Raw genomic sequence first — 22,205 nt, 5'->3', positions numbered from 1 at the left:
CCGCGTCGGAGTTGAAGATGCATGCAAGTGTGTAGCAAGTGGGGCTAGCTAAAGTTGTTATGATGGTAGCAGTCGCCCAATTGCAGATTCAGCTTGAGCAAAACCTTTGCCTATTGTGTTCAAATCAGGCCCATAGGAGTTTACAAGGCAGGTGTCCTTTCTCAAAACACTGACCTGATGCATCAAGTTGATATTTTTTGCTGAACACAATATTATGCATTTGCCCTCTACATCCTCTAGTCGGAATGAGCATACTTATAAACGCACTGTTACAACTCCTTCATAGTGTCATATTGCTTTTCGGAGAATTATGATGATAAGTTCATAGTAGATGCAAAAGTATACTTATGTACAATATATTATGTTGAACATTGTTGCTCCTGGATGGATCACAGCCAACACAATTATTTTCAACACAGCTCCATGTCCTTGGTGATGGTGGCCACAGCACTTAAAAGAATAAACTTCATAATTCTCAAAATTCTGACCCTTTGCTTTTTTATTAACAGCATTTACTTGTACTTTTACTTTCAATACTTAAGTACATTTAATATCAGAAAATTACTTTTGATACTTAAGTACAATAAATATCAGATACTTTAAGACTCAAGTAGTATTCTAATAGGTGACTTTTACTTTTACTAGAGTCATTTTCCAGTAAAGTATCTTTACTTTTACTCAAGTATGGCTTTTGGGTACTTTATACACCACTGGTGACAGCAGAGAGACATGTACACATGGCTCTGATTCCTCTCTTCAACCAGCAGCTCATGGAACAGAGCTCCTCTCAGCATGTCAAGTCTCTCACGTATCAAGTGAGTTTTCAAATTGGAGCTGAATGCTAAGCTTCACAAAATGGTGGTCCCTCATTCGTGCAGGGATAATAAAAAGGTATGTTTAAAAGTTTGGTCATCCCAGTTCAGGAAATTGCATTACCCAAGACTAATTTACTGAGGATAACAAGCAAAAGATGTCCTGTAATGGTTTACCATCTGTGAATGTGAAATTAGCCAATAGTTAGCCAAAGAAACAATTGCCCACTGTAAATTGATAATGATTGCTGATTATCACAATAACAGGAAACATTTATCAGCCTATACAATAAGAGCAGGGCTGCTAAACATGTTGTTAGTCTTTGCAATTGTGGGGGGGGGGGGGGGGGGGGGGGGGGTTGTTGCTTTGCGTGTAGGTGGGTGTGTACTTACTATGTATTACCCATAGTAAAGTGCTAGGGTTGTGGTTGTGGTCAGGGCATGTACTAGAAAATGGTTTCAGTAACTCTAGAGAGATTCAAAGAAAGCCTTTCAAATGTGCATGTCTTAACTGAAGAGATGGAGTCAACATTAAAATCACTACCTCTGCCCCAACAGACTCACTACTAACTACTCACATTTGGCCAAAATCATTCAAAAAATGAGAAAGGCTGATGGTGCAAATAAACACCGAACCTGAAACACACGCTCCCCCCCTTGCCTTTTCAATTTTTCATCTGCTGAAAATAGATTTGGAGATGGATCCCAACCCGGAGCTGATACATTTTAATTTGATCCCTCCCATGCATCATTATTTGCACAATGCAACTGGCAGTCATAGCTTGTGTGCTTTGAATAGCAAGTCTACATTCAAATTCTGCATAGAATGCAAAATTACCCCCCCCCCCCCCACACACACACACACCATACAACAAAAGGCAATCATTCCGTTTGTTTTCTTACACAATGGCCTCTGGATAATAGTAATACGGGGATGGGGGTGGATGGAGTTATCTGCCTTTCCCAGTATTCGTCTCTGCATCTTTGTTAAGAATAATAGATAATACAGATGAGAGCGGGAGTTTGCCTTGCAGGGAGGTGCTTGAGGTCAGCACTGCAAAGCCAACATCAGCCTCTGACTAGGCCTTTCCAAAACACTTGGAAGAAATATCCTTAAAACACCCTCAGCAGAACTATTTATATCGACTGTTTTGTCACTCAAAGCAACTCTGTGAAGGACATGGCTGCTCAAAACACAATGTCATGCTTTTCAATATGATAAACAGGGTGGGCCTGCTATTTATGGTGCTTCTGTTCCTAAACATTCCCTCCTGTTCTGGTCTTTATGCTTGCTATGTTGGATTCTCAGCTGATGGGGAGCGACAATGGCTGATGACCAGGTTAGAGGTACTCAGACTAAACACAAATGCAAATAACTGCCACCGTGTAGCTTAATAAATGTAGCCAGGACTGAGAGGCATGTTAAATAGGAAAGGCTGAAAGGAAAAGGCTGTTTGATCCAAAGGCTCTACACTTTCCTTTTAGCAGTGGATTAACAGCTCTCAGATCTGCACCCATGTCTCTAATCAGAAAGGGTGTTCACTGTTCGGTCATAAAAAATCAATTCAAACTAAACATTGGATTCAATTCCCAGTGCATACGCTGTGAAGCAGAAGAGGAAGAACGGGGGGGGGGGGGGGGGACCAGGGGTACATCCCAAGTCTCTTAATTGTCGTTTCCTCGATCCTCGCTTGAACCGGAAGTTGTTCTGCTCCGCCATATTGACGGCCGTCCCAAAGCTCTTATTTAGCTCGGAGGAGCGAGGATCGAGGAGTGAGGAGGGATCTCCGAGGAGCCATGAGCGAGGACCCACGAGAACAGACTTCCAGGAAGTGTTTTAACGGCCGACACGCCCCCTCATTGTTCATCAGTTATGTGATTGGATGCTGCAGCCGATCGGACTGACTGACTGGAGTTTCATACCAGAGTGAAGACAGATCACAGAATAAACTCTAGTTTTATATTTGATTAGTTTTCTGATTCAACATCTGGTTTAAATATATGTTCATTGTAGTCTGAACAACAAAACGACCACAAACAACTTTCTGCCAGCCTCCACCTGCCAGTGGATCACAAACTTCCTGATTGTCAGGACGCAGCAGGTGAGGCTGGGAAAAATTACATCCAGTACTCGGACTATCAGCACTGGCGCCCCCCAGGGATGTGTGCTCTCCCCACTGGTCTTCTCCCTCTACACTAATGACTGCACCTCAGAGGACCCAACGGTTAAACTCCTGAATTTCGCAGACGACACAACGGTCATCGGCCTCATCAGGGACGGTGATGAGTCTGCGTACAGACGGGAGGTTGAACAGCTGGTCCTCTGGTGTGGTCAGAACAACCTGGAGCTAAACAGGCTCAAAACTGTGGAGATGACAGTGGACTTCAGGAGGAGCCCCCCAACACTATCCCCCCCCCCCCTCACCATACTCAACAACACTGTATCCGCTGTGGAGACCTTCAAGTTTCTGGGATCCACAATTTCCCAGGACCTGAAGTGGGCTCCCAACATCAACACCATCCGGAAAAAGGCACAGCAGAGGTTGTACTTCCTGCGCCAGCTCAAGAAGTTCAACCTGCCTCAGGCGCTGCTGATTCTGTTCTACTCAGCCATCATCCAGTCTGTTCTCTGCTCCTCTATCACTGTGTGGTTTGGATCAGCCACCAAACAGGACAGGAACAGACTGCAACGGATTGTCAGGTCTGCAGAGAGGATCATTGGTTCCAGCCTGCCGTCCATCCTGGACTTGTTCACCTCCAGAGTCAGGAAACGGGCAGGAAAGATCACTGCAGACCCCTCACACCCTGGACACAAGCTGTTCCAACTCCTCCCCTCTGGTAGGCGCTACAGGGCTCTGTACGCCAAAACCACCAGACACAGGAACAGCTTCTTTCCACTGGCCATCACTCTCATGAACAATAAATAAGTTATACTAACTACACTATTACCACCACTTACAATTCATGCCATTGTCTATAGGTTTATGTTCACATGTATACACTTTTTCTCTTGGATATATATTTATACTTATATTGTATATAGCTAAATGTTTATACCTACATCCGTTCTACTTTTTTTGCTGCCCTTTTTTATTCTTTATACATATATTTTCTTGTTTATTGTAAATTTGTGTTTGTACATTGAGAGCGGAGTGGAAACCGGAGACAAATTCCATGTATGCGTAAGCTGATTTTGATTCTTCATTTATTAGAAATATTTGTCTTTTCATGATCTGATATTTCCCTCAATAACGTTTATTATGATACAATTAAAGTGAGAGAGAGCTGGAGAGACGAAACACTTTTTACATCATTTCATTCTGTCACGTGAGGCTGATCATTCCTGAGTGTCGGGTTTGATGAGTTTCATCATTTGAATTTAACCTGAAACATGGAGCCTAATACATTTATTCCAGTATTCAAGAGCAACCATAATCATATTTTGGGTTGATGACGTCACAATCTGAATTTCAAAACGTACAGACGCATTCTGCCGGTAGAAATCGATCCTGTGCTCATAAACAGTACAGTTTGTTAAAGAGGTAACAGGCTACAGAGAGAAACACCTCTACAGTGATGATAACTGTGTGGAATTCACGTGACGCAACTGAGGAAAGGACGTCTCGTGTCTCTTAAAACATATTTCCTCGTTTCCTCGCTCCTCGCATGGTTTCCTCCATGCATCCCTGGTGGGAGGGACTAAGACGCAAGGAAAGGACCCAAGTGAGGGAAACGGGGATGCAATTAAGAGACTTGGGACCAAAACACAATTCAGCAGCTCATGACAACCTCCTTTCATCTGCTAATGCATTCTCAAGGGAGGCAAAATGGTCCTCAAGGATGGATATTTCGGCCAAAGTTCACAAGTTAATTTTATTTCAGAGAAGACAATGGCATTCTAAGTCATGTTATCAGTTTTGGGTGGACATGCAGAAGTGAGTATGACGGTGGGGAAGCAGGGGGCAAAGAAGGTGTGGATTCAAAGTTTTTAAATGTTCTTTCCATCAGGGAATTGTCTCGGAGGAAGACCTGGAGGATAGAAACACACTGTTTGTTCTCCACTCTAAAGAACGATAGATATTCTTTTGTAGAATGGAGTTAATGTTACACTTCTTTAATTCAACTTTAAAGGAAAGTCTTGTTAAACAACTGGAGGACGGTTTGATATATTATACAGTTTTCATTATTCCTGAGCTTGCTAAATAAACTTAAGCTGCAGTAGCAATCCATAGATGTGATGCTTCAGCACATGGCGGCTTCCAGATTCATCAGGTCCACAGACTCCACTTTATTTGTATACAGGACCCCGTTGATCAAAGATGATGAATAACGAATCTATAGGAGGGAAATTAGCATGAAAAAGTCCTTGCATTCCAACTGATGCATAAAATATCTGCACTTACTTTAATGAGCAGCGATAAAAGTTGCCATGCTGTGCGATGGGCAGCATCTTGATTGATGCTGCACATTAAGAGTATGCTTCCGTGCCCAAGCAAACATCACAGCAGCATTGTCAAGCTATTGTCCCCGACTACCTGCCTGCTAGGACTTTCTATCTCTTCTCTGCCATTTTACCTGTAAAACTCCTGCTCCCAGAATCCCTTTTCTTGTTTTACTCTCTCACTTTTTACCTCTCAGATATTCTGTCTGCGCTACATTTCTTGCATATTCCCCTTCTCCTGTCTCTCTCCAAGATAAAAGCCCTCCTTCTCTTCCCTCCAGCATACCTCGCTGCCAGACAAATAGCTCCACTTGTTTCAAAGTGGCCACAACAGAAGGACAATGATAAGAGAGCTGTCTCCCAACTGTCATTTCCTCTGTCTGCCCCCACATCTCACATCACTGTAATTGACTGCAGTGAATCTGGAGGTGCTATTGTTCCTCAGGATACCCAAGAGTCTTGTCAGGAATTATAGGGTAGCTTGTCATTCACTGACCTCAACATATTTGAGTTCTGATGGTATTTTGAGAAATGCTACAAGGTGTTTGTCGCATGTGTTAATTTCTCAATACCCAGACAGTCATAAATTCAGTCCTCGGGATGCAAAGGACCTCTACTGGGTTGTTTGAATGAGAGTGAAGAATAATGCTATTAACTGTCAGTCACTCTTTACCAATTTCTTTTCCACTCCTCTCTGCTCAAAAGTGAATGATAAAATAGGCATGTTAACACCCTGTTAATCAAACTCATCAGACAGTTGTTTAGACCCTGCTCCTTTCCTCTTTCACATACAGAAGCACACTTCGTCACCTCTGTCCCTGGCATGGCACAGCCTGCATATTCAGTAGAGAAAACTCCAGCAACAGGGCGTGGGATAGAGATGTCCAGCCATCTCTCCATATCGTGTGCGAGAGAAATCTGTCTTGATCTGTCTTTTCGCTAATGAGTGCCCCGTTCCGTCCCTGCTCTCTCCAGGACCTTATTAACACTTCCTTATTGGTTATTCCGCAGAGTGCTTGGCCAGCAGGTCAGCCGGGCCACCTCCCCTAAACCTCACCATCAATTTGTATCGAGCAAGTACACTTGTGCCCGATAGGAGCGAGCTGCCAATCAAAAACAGCCAGCGAGCGAAAAGTGAGCAGCCTGGCCAGATTTTTAGCCACTAAATCTGATTTGGGGGCACAGATTGCTCCCTGAAGTGGGACCTGGTTTCAAAGTGTTTAGAGGGGAAGTTTTGTCAGTGAGGGAAGAGAAGAACTCTTTGTTCGGAGAACAAACAGTGATTTAAATGTAACTTATTTCCCAACTCTTCTTATCATCACAGACCAATGCCAATATCTTTTAAGATAGAGGATTCTATAATCTTATGGGAGACTTCTGATGGACTTCTATGACGTGTAAGGTGTTCGGCGGAGGCTACTTTTCAGCAGCCTTGCTAGCTTGACTACTTGTTCTTTAAAAAAGTAATAATGGGAGAAGCATACAATGCAACTCATCCTGAAATGTCAAATTCAGCAACTATTTGTGCAAGAAAAGGAAAATATTGTAATATGTGTTTTGTTTTTCCTAAATTTAGTTTTTGCATACAAATCAATGCCCCTTCTCTTTAATATAATCAAATGTAATCTTCACTTTTCATTTGCAAATGTTGTATTGTCATTATGAGAGAAACAAAGATGGCTGAATGTGAAATATCACCCTTCATGGATAGTTACGCTAACATAACCTCTACGTGTTCTGATTTTAAAAGCCTATAGATTCCTACTGTACATAATGTTTTAATCTTCAAACAAGCCGCCATCACTGTGGTGGTGTGTCGATTGTAAATAAAGGACTTTAGTTTTCACCAGTTACATGATGAAAACATAATTACTGAAGAAAATGACAATCCATAATATTCAGCCCAGTTTTAATAGACCTGCCTGTGCTGATATCAACTCCTCTAACAGTAACTTAGAAAAGAAGACCAAAATCAAATTAATTTCACTTTAATTTATCTTCATTGAATCCTTTGGTTCTGTCTTCTCTCTGTGTTTCATGGCTAAAATACATCGTTTTTCATGTGTGTTAGTGTGTTTTATTAAATGATCTGTGTACAATGATTACAATGCAAGAATGCATGGATTGCATGTTTGTTCATATGCAATCATAAGCCAGCAAGTAATGTTCACATTCAGATTGTGGAGGTCGGACAAAATTGTGTGTCATCAGCAGTTACACACTCTTATAGACTGAACTTCCACAATCAGCCAGGTTCCAGTGCTCCAGTGTCTGTTAGATGGTATTACTGACCATGATCAGGTCAGGTGGTTATTCTCTGCGGGTTTCTCATTACAAGCAACCACTTGCACATTACACAAAGTGCTTTTTTCCATTGTTCTTATAACAGTGAAAATCAATGCAGCCTTATCGTAATAATCTTAAAGACTTTCGTTTATATAAATGTCTGTTAAGTAATATAAACATGAGGTAACCCAACCTACTGAAGAAAGTATTTTATCTTCATTTATGTTTAGAGTAATATGAACTGGGTGTCTGTGGCAACATTCCCAGTAAAAATGTTTTATTAAGTTACTGCTAATGCAAACCCAACACATCCTACTGCTGCAGCTTTACAACTACTCAGACACCAGTTGGCTTTATTATATTAAGTAGTCACAGGAAAGGCAATGTGTTTGTCAGTGGGCTTGACACTGACCACTATGCGTCTTAAAAACAAGACAACGGTCATTTTGGTAATTCTGTGAAGTTTGAAAAATGTCAGGGAGTAATGGAGAGACAGAAGCAGCCATAGTGAGCTGCTAGAAGAAGAGCTGCAGAGAAGGTAACCCAACTACTTGCATTGTCAACCGCTTGTGCTTTCAGTGCATGTTAGTGCATGTGAGCGTGCCCCACTGGTTAGCTAACAACCGCCACTCTGCACTGCTCTCCTACAGCGGTTACAGCTGTTAACGCCACTGGCTCGTTGTCCACATGTTGAGAGCCGTTGAGAGGCAATCCAAATGCTCCCAGTCTGGGATAATGCAGCTGAACTCGGCATTATGTTGCTATAGTTAACTGGCACTAGCGGTAGCTCAGCAATCTCCATCTGCCAAATGACTCATGCAGCTGTCCTTCGACACTCTTCTGTATAGTATTATATAGTATACAATAATAATGTTGACATAACTTAGTATCATGTATACTGTAGTTTTATTTCATAGATATTTGTCAGTGTGAAGTCGAGGGTAAAAGGCTTTGCAAGTCTCAATAATGCAGCTAAAACCTGGCACATTCTCACACAGTCCTGGACAAATGCACAAACCATCATTGAGTCAATAGCAGCTGACAAAGTGAACAGAATGTTGAAGTGAGTGACTGGTACACATTTGATTTGCTGGAAAATGTGAGTTCTGCATGAGAGATTTCATTTTCTATCTCTGGTTTTATGAGGCGTAGGAGCTTTTGGTGGTCACCGTATGAATCAGTTCCTGTCTGGGCTTGTTTTTCCTTGTGTACCTTAAACAACACCAAAGGTTTTCACGGGCGGATGTTTTCATCTTCTGCCTCATCAGCCTGGAGTGTTGATTACACGGGCTGGAAATGATGATACTGCCTGTGGGCTTGTTGTTCAGGCATCTGATTCATTCAGAGAAACAGGAGATGACTGTTTCACAATCAGAGGGAAGTACTGAGACGCAGAGTGGAGCTTTTTATACCCTGTCATCAAGTTATTCACAAAAGGTAAACAGAAAGGACAAATTAGAGGCAACAGCTGTTAGCAGGCAACAGCAGAACCAAATGATCGGTGTGTGCTTTGTTAGATCCTTTCTCCTGATAGTCCCTACGGCCTCTTAGTACTGCACTGTTGTACAGTAAACTTGCTACATAAGGAGCACACCAATTAGTGGCTCTTGCACTCTTTAATGTGCTGAAATTGCACAGTAAATAAAAGTTCTCTGAGAACACTAATTCTGCTGCTACATCACCATATATCCACCATTCCAGACACATCATATTCATAAAAACAATAATTGCCTGCCATGAAAACCAATTTGACTTTTTGCACAGGGCAGAATTAAAAGTTGGGCTTAGCAAGGTAATAAAGTACGGCACACGCTAAGTCAAGGAAGGAGGCTTTGTCTGAAGTAATCACTTCTCCGGATGCTGTGGCTTTCATATCAACAAGACTGACATATGGAAAAATAATTAAAATGGACACATTCAACCAATAACAGCTGGCAAGCTGCATTTTAATACACTATTGAATTTGCATGATGGCTGTCAATCCACTCTCCTGTCTGAGGAAGAACATTCCAATCAATCAAGGTGTTAGAGTTGTAATCCAGCTACATCAACGGCAGGAATTCTCAATCCGAACCGCCTGTCGCTGAGCTTCGCTCTTCTTAAACATACAGAAATATGTGTGACAATGTGACAGTGATTTACTGAGCACAGTTCTGCTCCTGACATCGAGTGAATAGAAAAGTCCACCGCAGTTCTTCTGTGACAGGAACAATTAATGTAAGCCTGTGATTGGGCTTCAGTGGACGAAGGCTACAGGCCATGATGTGGTGTAGCATTGCATCACCAAAGCTGCTCCGGCTCCCTCTTGTTTATCTTCCACACAACTGTTATACAATCACTGGCAACTCTGAAGCTTAAAAACTGAGTTCTGCAGTTTTTACACCCAAGGCAGTGTAACAGTGCAGTCCCATCTGACAGCAGCACACACACACACACACACACACACACACACACACACACACACACACACACACACACACACACACACACAAACAGATCAGTGAGCATCCTCATTAGTTTGGCTCAGTTTGATAGAAACCTCAACATTACTGACTCCTGATTTTGGACAAGAAGACAACAGAATGCACAGGAGCAAAGGAATGTGTGAGGCGGTGCATCGATCTGGACAGATGGCTGAGGGGACAGGAGCAAGGTAAGCAGCTGTGCATGCTGAATAAAGTTTAGCATTACTAAAAGATTGTCACGCTGGGAAAAAAGAAATCAAGGCTGGAGTTAAAACATTTGGAGGAATAAAAAAAATGAAACATAATTTACAAACAACAGTGACCCCATGTGTTTGTGCCATTAAATCTCCCCTTAAAAATGAAGCACTCACATCCAAATACCAAATCAAAACCACCTCTGCAGCCAGGATTTCGAGATGTTCATCACTGTATGGACAGACCTGGGACATTGAGTAAAGGGAAACAATGCAGGGAACAGATGGCCACCCACCCTCACGCTGCACCTGACTCTTTACAGAAGGAGTCATGAAATTGTGAAAAATTAAATATTCTTGCACAAAAAGCTTGTCTGTGCTGGAGGATTGGTTCTCCCTCACGTTAATGGTCTTGGTCTCCTTCCATATAACATTGCACATAGTGATGATTCATTCAGAATGACTTGTTCTTGAAGAGTTGCGTTTTAAAAAAAGCATGTTACGTTTTCACATGTGCTCTTATATTTTACGTGATATCTCCGAAAATCATGTGAGCCTATTCAGCATATCTATGATTGTATCACATGTGAAATTCATGTTTCCACATCATCTACAGTGCTGTGTCCTAATTCCTAACTCCATTCTATAATTACAAAGAGTTCACTGTCTTCTACACACGTGCTGTAGTTTTAGAAGAGAGACAGATGATCATCACAGTCCCTTCAACGTGTATTCAGAATGAAGCGTTTTACAATGATTTCTTACTTTTTGGTCCAACATGATTGAACTACACACTATATATACCAGTTATTCTTATTATAGTATGTCAATTTTATACTTTGCTTAGATTATATTTATTGCAATGAAAGATTGTAGCTAGCGTCTTCTTCCTGAACTTAACTACTTTGTATGTTGCATTGTGGGATAATTTGAGTGCACTAGAGTGGACAACAATTCTTACTATTCATATTTAGACAACACTGCTCCATTGCTCTTGGTGACATTGCATTTCCTATAGCTGCTTCACAATAAAAGCTTAGTTTTGTCACTTTTCCAGTGTGAACACACACCGTGTTTAGAATCAGAATGCAGTAAGACAGGATGCAGATTAAAAGATGTTCAAGACAAGTTCATGACCCTTCTCTAAAGGTTGCTGAAAGGCATTTTGGAAAATCTAGGACACTACTAACTAAAGAAAAAGTATGCAGGGTAAGCTGAGGGGAAGGTTAGTTTACCAAAAGATACAGACAACAAACTCTCGTACTGCAATACGAGCAGATCTCATTTAGAGTTCAGGACAGGGTTGTTTTGTACCCGCCACACAGATGTGAAGCATCCAGCTGCTCTGACGCTAAGCAGCACTCATTGACCTCACCTGTTCTCCCCAAGGGCTGCACTGCAACACACACACAAACACACACACACACACACAGCTTGCCATATAATTAACAACCAAACACACTTTCCGCCTGTATAATTAAGCACCGTAAGAGACGGCATGCTTACCCAGGCCGGAGGACTACATCGTGACTCCTAAACCTTGTTCTGTCAGTGTGGCAAAAAAACATATAGAAAACAAGTGAGAAGAAGACAACATCTGTCTCCAGATTCATGTGGAAACTGACTGTTTGCACTCTTTTTTTCCAGTGTCGTTACTCTCTGCCAGAGCAAACCAAGCTGTGCAAACCTCTTCAAAAATAATGAGGCTCAGTATGATTTTTATTCAACTGGACTGTTTACTTGCTGTTAACCTTAATGTGACTCCATTTCATCACTGCCAGTTAACATCAGCTCACAGGTTCGCCGTGCTGCACATTAAAATCCATCCACAGATTTCAAATAAATTCATAAATCATTCAACTGGAAACATAAATGACAGTGTGTTGTCAAAAACACTGAATTTACTGTAGGTAGAAGCAAGTTATATCCTCCAATTAATCAGGGAGAGAAGTGCAATATAATGTAATTGAAGCCATTCTGCTTTTGTGCATATGAAGAGTGCTTGTGAAGAGACTATGAGAGAGCGGGGGAGGCTTGGTTAAACTGTTCGTTTCCCTCCACGACCCTGAAGTGATTGTACACTTGTGAAGCTAAAGATAATACCAAGCAGCAACAATACCCAAACCAAACCTCAGACCAGGGTTTTATTGATTTTAGGATTCAATAATACCTGCCTCTGGGCACAAGGCAGACGAACAGAGACGTTGGAAAGAAGAATAGTGTTAAGGAAGTGAGACCCTTGCACATGCTTTACATACTTTTTTTTGCAATAAATCTTAGCATCAGCAGACTTTTCCAAGATCTCAATCTGTCACGTTTCATTTGTTTTGCTGCAGAGGAATCAAAGGCTACCCGCTGCAAGAAAACACAGATTTCACTGCACAGATGCTGAACGCCAAACGCCAGATGCTGTTGTTGAGACAAGTGTATAGCCGGAGATGCTGTTGTGATCTTTGTACGGAGGGGGAAATCTATTTAAAAGAATCAGCATTCATAGAACCTAATCATTTTTTCTTTTCTCTGGTCGAGATTGTGGGGTATGGGGGGGGGGGGGAATGCTGCAAATTACATTTAAATCATGTAGATTTTACCAAAGAAGTCAGCCACCATGAAACATTACAAGCATTCTCAATCTGGCACACACACATTCAATTAAACTTTCGAAAGCAGTATCAGGTAGAGGAGTTCACCTCACAACCCCCGCGTGGTGACAGACACACACACACACACTCTCTGATTTGTGGAGCCAAAATGGATGGGAATAAATCACAAGAGCTCAGCCAACATCGCTGCATACTAATCAATGTATTACCCATGGGAAAACTCTGCCCCCTGACTAATGGCTGCATGTGTGTGTGTGTTTGTGTGTTGTGTGTGTGAGTTTGGAGTCACCTTCTCCCATCAGCAGCAGTAATTGTGTGTTTGCTTGCATTTAATTGCAAAACGCAGAGGCAGGAGATCATTTGAATTGTTTGGGAATTAACATATTATAACACATTTCACCTCTGTCGGTGTCTTGTTGATCACCAGTGTTGCAAGTGGAACAGTATGTTGGTCGCTTTAGCATTCAGCAAGTATATGGCACAGTGTTCGTAGATAAGTGGAGTTAATTCAATCTCCTGGGAGAGAAAGGAGAGGAAAGGATAGGAAGAAAGGGTACTTCACCTTTCTGATGGCCTCGACCCAATGTCACAAAGCCAGAGGAGATGAAGTTGTGAAGGTCAGCGCCTCCACTGCTGCGGATGCTCTCCTTCCCATAGTGGAGACCTGCTCTCACACGCACACACACACACACATACATAGGCATGCAGGGCAACCACATACACATGGGATTCGATCAGTCAGGCAGACATATGCACACAGTATCAGTATTATTATTATTATCATTAGCAACATTAGCAGAAGCTGAATCGGTGGTTCCCAAAGTGGGGGTCGGGACCCTCACAAGCAGTCACAACATAAATCTGAGGGTTCACAAGCAACAGAAACATGTATGCTGTTTTTTCATAAAACAGGGATGTCATGTTGCACTGTTCAGATTATTATTATTATAATTTATCAATAATATATTTATTTAATTTAACCTTTGTTAAAGAGTGTCCAGAATAGGATAGGCAGCAATAACAACGGGTAACAGACAAAAGACTGATAACACAAAAATATCATAAAATCATTCCATTAATATTTCTAATCCAATCGTGTAAATGTTTCCATCCTAAAAATACACAACAACCCAAGAGCTCCACAAAACCATCACAATAACTAAGATTAATTTGACACAATAACCTTTAGATCAGGGGTCTTCAACGTTTTTCAGGCCAAGGACCCCCAAACTGATAGAGAGATGGAGCAGGCACCCCCGACTATATATATTGTATAAAATTGTGTTTTATATTAAATGGGCCTAGTACCGTGTATACCTCTTTATTGTGCATTCAATACTAAGCTATTCAAATAATACACAGGTTCATATATTCATGTTTTTATTTTAAACATGTGCAAGGTACAGTGAGTAGGGTGGTCGTGTCACTGACATTTATAAACAGCTGATACCAATGCCAATATCAATATTGTCTGTCAATTGCATGATAATCATGCATACAAGCTATTCAAATTGACCTTTTCATTTTAAACATAAATGTGGAAACGAAAATGAGTGATGGCCTATTAGTGCCACTGCCATGCATAAACATACCTGTTATCTTACATACAATACTGAACTATTACAAATAATGGACAGATTCATGTTTAGAGAAAAAAAATTTAATTCTTTTTTTTATTTTTTAAATTATCTAATCAACCAAAAATTTCGCAGACCCCCTGTTGAAGACCTCTGCTCTAGAGCCAGAGAGACAAACCCCATCACAGGACGACCACCACCCACGACTCAAGACTCTTAATTCTGATGTCCTCTCTGCTCGGAGATAACCGGTTGCATGTTTGTTGATTCCCTTCAGAAATGGAGGCATGCTTAAACAACATGGAGGAGAAGCTGAGTGTCTCGGTCTACAGCTTTTATCAACAAATAGCGCAAAGCATCTAATCTGAACAACTAATTGGTTGTTTGACAGAAAATGTATCAGCCACTATTTTGACAATCAATTCATCCACTAACTGTTCCAGCTGTAATCACAGAATTCACCTTTAAAGGTGTTCTCGGTGGCCCCAGTCATATCTGTTTCATGGTGTCACAGAAAACTTCTCTGCGGTGTCTTTCCCCTCAGGCACAGATAAGAGGGAAAATGGTGGCAAAGTGAACCATACAAGCAAACACTGTGCAACGATCCTCAGAAAAAAAAGCAATATGTTTCAGCCACCCACATACCAATGCACTCTGAACTCAATCACACCTCTCCCTGCTCTGCTGTCACGGCTGCAGATAGAGGATCTGCTGGGGTTATTTTCCTATTCAATCATTCCAGCAATTTCGTGTGTGACACACGCTATTGTTGTCTTCCTCTGTCAACTCTGTCATTGGGAGGCCACGACCCACTGCGACAACCCTAGAATGTAAGAGACCCTTCAAAAGCAATCCCCTCCTTTCCTCCTGCTCCGGTTCCCAGCTCATTAAGGTGAGGGAGCATGAAGAGCCTGCAGGGGGAAGGCTATGCATTGTGAATTTATCGTCCTTGATACAAAGAAAATCGTGACTGTCACCTCAACGATGTGCCATGGAAATGAACGGGCGCCGCCGAGGATTCATATCGTCATACTTTTTAATCGGACTTCTTCACTGGACACCTACACCTCTGAATTACCTCTGAGAGTGGGAAAATATGAATAAAAGATAATTATGTGATGAACTGAGCTGGATGTGGTACTGTGTGACTGGCGTCAGGGAGGTCACCCGACTCCAATGTCGATTAAGCGTTAAAGCAGCCAGGCAGAAGTAATTTACATAATACACTAAGTTTATAGCATTAGCAGATGCCGATCAGCTGGAGTGGACATAGAGCTGTGTTCATCATGTGGATAAAGTCATTCAGCTCGCCATCACATACAGTATCTTATCATATCTTCTTATCTTCATCTTCCTCTCAGTCGGAGATACACACTGGAGCTTTTTAAATGCCATCTTGGCAAATGCATACCGCTTTTCTTTTAACCCTGCCTCTGCCCTCTCATGAAACTAATGGTGCAGTGCAATAAGTCCGGATCCACATCGGCCCATAATTAACTGGTACTGCTGATGGATCCCTGCCTCCACACCTGAAACCTCTTCACACACACACACACACACACACACACACACACACACACACACACACACACACACAGTCAGGGGCCGAAGGTCCAGCTGTATAATAAGGGGCAATAATGAGATCTAGGGCAGGAGACAATTAGGAGGGGTCTCTCAGATGCTGAGGTTTAACACAGGTGACCTCGGGAGGGAGCTTGTATTAAGCATGTTGATGCAGTCAGCATAGAGATGTTGTTTTAACATGTGGGTGATGATTATCTGGCCAATGGGGAGCCAGCGAGGTCACAGTGGAGATGTTATACCTGCACACTTTAACAATTAATAGGAGGGAAATTACAGGCAGAAGAGGGAGGTGTGTGTGTGTGTGTGTGTGTGTGTGTGTGTGTGTGTGTGTGTGTGTGTGTGTGTGTGTTTGTTTGTGTTGGGGCAGGAGGGCTCACTGAATATGATTTAAAATTGCCTTTTGGCGAAAAATTTGAGTATTAAATCACTTTTTAGTTTTTTAGGTAAAACTTCTTGTTCGGGCAACTCACTTCTCTCACACACACACACACACACACACACACACACACACACACACACACACACACACACACACAAAGATTCATGCTTTAAAATATCTGAAGGTCATGTCAAAGCTGCTACATAGCTGGAAATGTTATTCTATCATCACAACCTCTAATTGTCCACAGCAGCTGACCTTTAAGCACAGAGGCCACTCATCTCAAACCAGATCCCTCAAGTGCTGTATTGGAGCTCAGATACTGGCTCTGTCTGAGCACACACTGTAACATCGTCACTCTTCTTATTCTGCCTGCTCTCATTTTTCTGGTACAGTAAACACAGACCCATAACTAGTAATATAATTCTTTTTTTTTTTTGCAGAAGTGCTGTATGGGAGTAATTGTTTTTCTTTGCTTTCTGTTGAGTAAACTGAGACAAAGAAAATACAGCTACTCTCTTCACCACCTGAAAGCTATATTTCATCATTCTGCGCATTAAGAGGAAACCAAGCAACACTCTTTAAAAATAAAAAGGCAAATCTATGCTTGTGGTGTGCAATAAATAAATCAACTTCATCTGAAGAGAGCTGTGGGGCAAACTGCATTACTCAGAGAAGCAGTTATTGTTTGCTTTAACCGAAGGCGAACTCCTGTAAAGGTATCTACTCCTCCCTTTCAAGGTCTGCTCCTTGTTGTGGCCGTGGGGCGCTCTGTGTTTACACCCCGACCTAAAACAGGATCTGAGCCCACAACAATGCAGAGCGGTTGGGAATAAAAATAGCAGCATTTGCGCTGGTATCATATTATGCTGTCTGTACTGTTTGCCTTTAGGCTCTGTTTTTTTTAAAAGGAATATGTTGTTCTAAAAATGCAGGGACGTTTTGCAATGCACCAAGGGTACCATGTCACTACACAAGGCCTGCAATGGGAGAAAAAAATAATTAGCATGTATTTTTTGAATTGAGCCAAAACAAAGCATGAAATAAATGACTTTGGTAAGGAAGTGATTACTGCTGAGAGCAAGTGGGCATCATTGCATGTTGAGGATCAAAGGAGAAATGGATGTTATTCCCACTCTTGACATACGTTGATAGGATCCTCTTGGGCCCTTTAGCCACTTGCTTTATGTGGTCTCTCCACCTGATTTAAAAGTGTTTGGAAAAAGCCTCAAGATGTGAAGTAACATTCTTAGCAGTGATGACTCCAGCCGAGGACCCTCTCCTTAAGAGGCCTGCCTTCTTACTCTGTGACAAATGCCCATTTAGGCGCAGATGAATATGCATGTTCCATGAGAGCGTGTGCGCTCCCTCTCCACAGCACATTGGAGCCTGTTAAGGCATCGAGCGGAGCTCCCAATTTATACACACACGTTAACCATGCTTTGGCCTGTGCTGTCACCGCCTTTCATGTCCAACCCTATCAGGACTGGTCCCCTGATGAAGGGGGGCTTGGCTGTGGTACACTGAAGTGAGCCGGCCTGAGTTCTGTTCTTGTTGCAATGAATGATTGTGTGCACGCAGGCAAAGTAGTCTCAGCCGAGACAGATCGACAGATAAAGTGACGCTCGTCCTTTAATGAATAGAAATACCTGCAAGGTCGTTGTGAAGGCAGCCTGCCACGTGCAGCTGCGTAGAAGCCGTGTCCCCTGCATGGCCGGCTAGTGACCAGTAGGAATCGTCTGATGCAACAAATGAGTTGGGGGGACACTAAGTGAATGAAGGTAGAATGTGGTCGCAACCAACACTGAGCTGTAGGAAAATGTTCCCAGCAAGTATATGATGGACGGCGATGTGGCAGAAAGAGGCCAACTTTACATGACACACAAGAGTCTGCAGACCCGAACAGAGCTGAAAGTACGCACAATCTATTATTTAGAGAAGAAAAATATTTTTGTTGTCCTGTAGCTCCAATCAACTGTAACAACTATATGTACTGTATCAGGCGCTGTGATGTTTGGGTTCCAGAACTGGCTGCAGTTCAGATATAACCAGTAAAGCCTTTTAAAATATCTAAATATGTACACGTCTGATTAATCAAATAAGGAGCTGAAGTGGATATAATGTTACATTTTATGGGGGGGATAGCCCCTTATTCCCAAATGTGGCACACCGCCAGAAAGATAAATGCAACTATTTCACATCTTACATTAAGGTCACTAATTGTACTCAAGTATGTGTATGGATCTCTACAGGAGCAGGATTGTTGGTTGAAAGACATCGTTTATGTTATATATATATTTCTTAACGGTTTCCATTTGGCAATGATGTTCAATTACATCAATTATAGGCTGATGAATAGCATGCTCAATGATGGAGATGTATTACAATGTATGATGTCTACTGACAAAGATACATTTTATGGTCTACAGGGGAGGACGGAACCAGATCAGGTGGTTTTGGTCTTTTTAGAGTCATGAGAGTGAACAGACCCACTAATCAGGGTTCAGAGGCCCTTCTAGGTGTCACCGTAGTGCCAACTAAGTAGGGCTCACTACACACATATAGTATTGGCACTTTAACGGCTGCAAAATCAACACCTAAAGTTTTACCATTGGATTATTTATTTAGTTAGCCTGTTTGTCTTTCTATCACACCGATTAAATTGTGCTTCTAATATCTCATTATTTTAGAGTGTGTCTGCCTCCTTCCATCTGATAACACCTGCTTTGTTGAGGAACCTGCCGGCCCTGACTGACTTCCCCTGGACGCCTATTTTTCCTGCACAGTTTTCAGTAATTTCTACGGATTTATGCTCCCTGCCTCTTCTCTGAATTGTGGGGTTAAATCACGCCCCCTGATTCACCCACTGAGCGACTGAGAGGCCATCACTTCCAGCCTGTCAGAGACTGCAGGGCCGCGCTACTTTGCCAGCCTGTAATTATCTCCAGCAGGCCCCTGTTTCTCTCTGTCGCTCTCTCCCTCGCACTCTCTTGTTCAAATCGGATGATTACTGGATGTTAACATTGGAGATTACACATTCTGAAAGGTTGAGCATAGTGGGGGCTCTTCGGAGGGGAATGCACAATTTTGCTCAGAAATAATCAATGTATCGCAAATGCGACACACTGAGAGTGATGTGGGTAGGACCAACAGTCATGACACATGAACTAGTGAATGCTTGTGGGTGGAGAGAGGAGAACTCTTACCGTGGTTGGACTTGGAGGTGTGAACAGGGGTGTAGTGGTTCTTGGATGAGGTTCTGACTGGTGTGTTGTCTTTGGGTGAGCCGTTCATCGCTGCAAAATTCTCACAGTCATATTGCGATATGGGGATGGGCCCCTGCTGCCTCAGGATGTCTGCAAGGGCTCTGGAAACCGAAAACACAAGAGTGGCTGTGAATACTGCACCATGTTTCTTTTGTTGTACAGTTTTTCTCTCTTAGTGCAGCTGAACTCAGTTAAAAATGAAGTGATATCCCGTCTGTTGTCTGCACGCCGAATGGCTGCTAATTGTTAAGACAGTGTTGTGCTATTATGAGTAATTCAGGGCTGCTCTGTTTCTTCTTTTATTTTCACGTCTGGGAACATGATGAATGTTCATTTGCAAGAGAAACAACATTGGATGTGTGAGTATCTTGTCTAATTGGGTTGAATTTGAATGTTTTTCAGACCGCACCAGGTGCATATGGAAGGATGGAGCCCTTGAGGGGAGGAGAGTGGAAGAGAGGGAGAAGCAATCATGGTGAAAGAAAGTTCAAAAAGTGTTTGTTTGCTTTTTCTGGCATTGCTTTTGAAAAAGGAAATCAAATTACTTTTGCACCGCTGCAGCAGCTCAAAGCTTTTGTACGACAAATGTATCGCAGACTGTAACCTTTGCTTTTAAATTAATATTTTAGCTTCACCCCCTCCTTCCTGCTCCTTATTGAATGTGCAGTGGTGCATGTTTGTCACACGACCTTGATACAGCCAACGTTAACACTATCCATTATTCACAATCTTAAGATTGCTCAAGTGTTGAATAATGCATCCAATAAAAAAAGCTATTCAATCTTGAAGAAATAATGTGTCAGCATTTGTTCACTGATGTTGGTACAGTCTACAACATGTGATCCACTCTTGTGTGATAATTCTCATATGGTGAAGCCCCAGGAGGAAAAAGGAGCCAGCAGAGGAGGAGAGATTCAATCATTTGCCACGTTATCCCATCTCTGCTAAAGAATCTTGTCAAATTTCCACCTGAACAAAGCAGAAAGCCATGTGCTGATGTGAAGAGAGTGGGATTGGGGGAGGAGGACTGGGAGTAGGTCGCGAAGTACAATGTTTGACAGCTAGCTGCCTTGACTTGTGTTCGCCTCATGAGCCAAATATCTGGGCTGATTCTAACAATGTGAGACGCAATTTTTATAAAAAGAAAGATTGTGTCTTATTAACTAACAAAGCTCCAGTATAAATGTTGGGCATCAGTCCTTCTCACTCCAACACATAACAGATGCACACACACACACACACACACACACACACACACACACACACACACACACACACACACACACACACACACACACACACACACACACACTACCACAATCACTGTAGTTCTCTCTCAACTCCTCCGTAATTATTGTTATCTTTCATTCCGATACACTTCTTTTGGATTGAACATCTGCTGGAAGTCTAATAGAATCTGATCTGAAACGTGCTCATCAGTTTGGCTTTCAAACACATTGTCAGCCTGGTTTCTAGTTCATCATTTCTGATATATGGAAATAAACACTCAACATAAGATATAAATATAATTAGCCATAACTTTTTATGATACATTGCAAAGTACTGCATTTAACATGACCATGCTTGTTTCTAACATGAGGGTTGACCTTTGAATCCTGTCTGCTCAGAGGTCTATCTGTTTCATAGTCTGTCATAGTCTCTACATTCAGAAATGATGACCTCTTAGTAGGCTATGGGACTTTATATCTTCTTCTATCTTACATTTTAAAGAAGTGATTGAATACATATTTGTGCTGCAAATTCATTGCATGGATTCAGAAGTCATTCTCACACAACATGTCTTCTACCCACTCACCTATGTATGTTCATTTCCTGAGGCGGCTCTGTAGCTTTGTCGTACGCAACTTTGACCGACACTCCCAGCACTATGATGAAGGCTATGATCCCACAGGTGATATAGACGGCCGTGCTGGTCTGATCCATGCTCAGATCGTACGTTTCACCGGTCGGGATGGGCGACGGGGCGGCCGTCTGCACCCACACTGGCTTGTGGTAATTCGTACAGGCTTTCTGGTCCAGCCGATCTTTCTTGTACTCGCAGCAGAAGCGCAGGTAGCAAGTCCCGCAGCAGTACCGATGGTTCGTGTTGTTGCACTCGAACAGTTTGTCATACTGCCCGCTCACGTCGTAGTAGCCCTGGCATGTGTCGTGGTTGCTGGTGGGCGCGGGTTGCGGGGTCTTCTGCGGGACGACCGTGGGGACCGCCGTGGCTTTGGGAGCCTTCCTAGGCGCCGGTTTGGGCTTTTTGCCGCCTGTAGCGGCGCTCAGCACGCATAGCGGGTCCAAGTATATCAGCAGCAACAAAATGTGCCTTATCCCCATGGTGGTGTGAATAACTCAAGTCTTACGTTTTGGCAAAGACACTTCAACTCTGGTCAAACATGCAAGGCTTTAGTCTTGTGCAAGTTTCTCCACCGAGTCTTCCCTTACTCGCTCAGTCTCCTGTGCCGCCGTCATGCTGAGTACAACTCTGTGTAGACTGTTGTCAAAGGGCATTTCTCGGCTGGTATTATGCAGTGGACAAACTAAAGCCCATTGTGACCCACCGAGGAGCCGTGGCAGGAGGGCACCATGTCC

General features: G+C 42.5%; 1 protein-coding gene across 1 annotated transcript in view; it reads right to left on the bottom strand.

Moving 5' to 3' along the window:
* The window catches only part of LOC142951484 (protein shisa-6-like), a 61,629-nt gene extending 39,679 nt beyond the window's left edge, over positions 1-21,950 (bottom strand). Inside the window, exons 1-3 of the mRNA XM_076093043.1 lie at positions 21,424-21,950; positions 19,548-19,708; positions 13,364-13,465 (exon numbers count right to left, since the gene is read on the bottom strand). Of these exons, the coding sequence (XP_075949158.1) occupies positions 13,364-13,465; positions 19,548-19,708; positions 21,424-21,950 (790 nt within the window). The remainder of the gene's footprint in view (positions 1-13,363; positions 13,466-19,547; positions 19,709-21,423) is intronic.
* Between the last annotated feature and the right edge of the window lie 255 nt (positions 21,951-22,205).

The sequence above is a fragment of the Anarhichas minor genome, unplaced genomic scaffold (assembly GCF_050575085.1).
Source record: "Anarhichas minor isolate MPS153535 unplaced genomic scaffold, ASM5057508v1 ptg000017l, whole genome shotgun sequence".
NCBI classification, from domain to species: Eukaryota; Metazoa; Chordata; class Actinopteri; order Perciformes; family Anarhichadidae; genus Anarhichas; species Anarhichas minor.
Note: the sequence above shows the minus strand (reverse complement) of the source record. Positions and strands in the feature narration are given on the sequence as shown.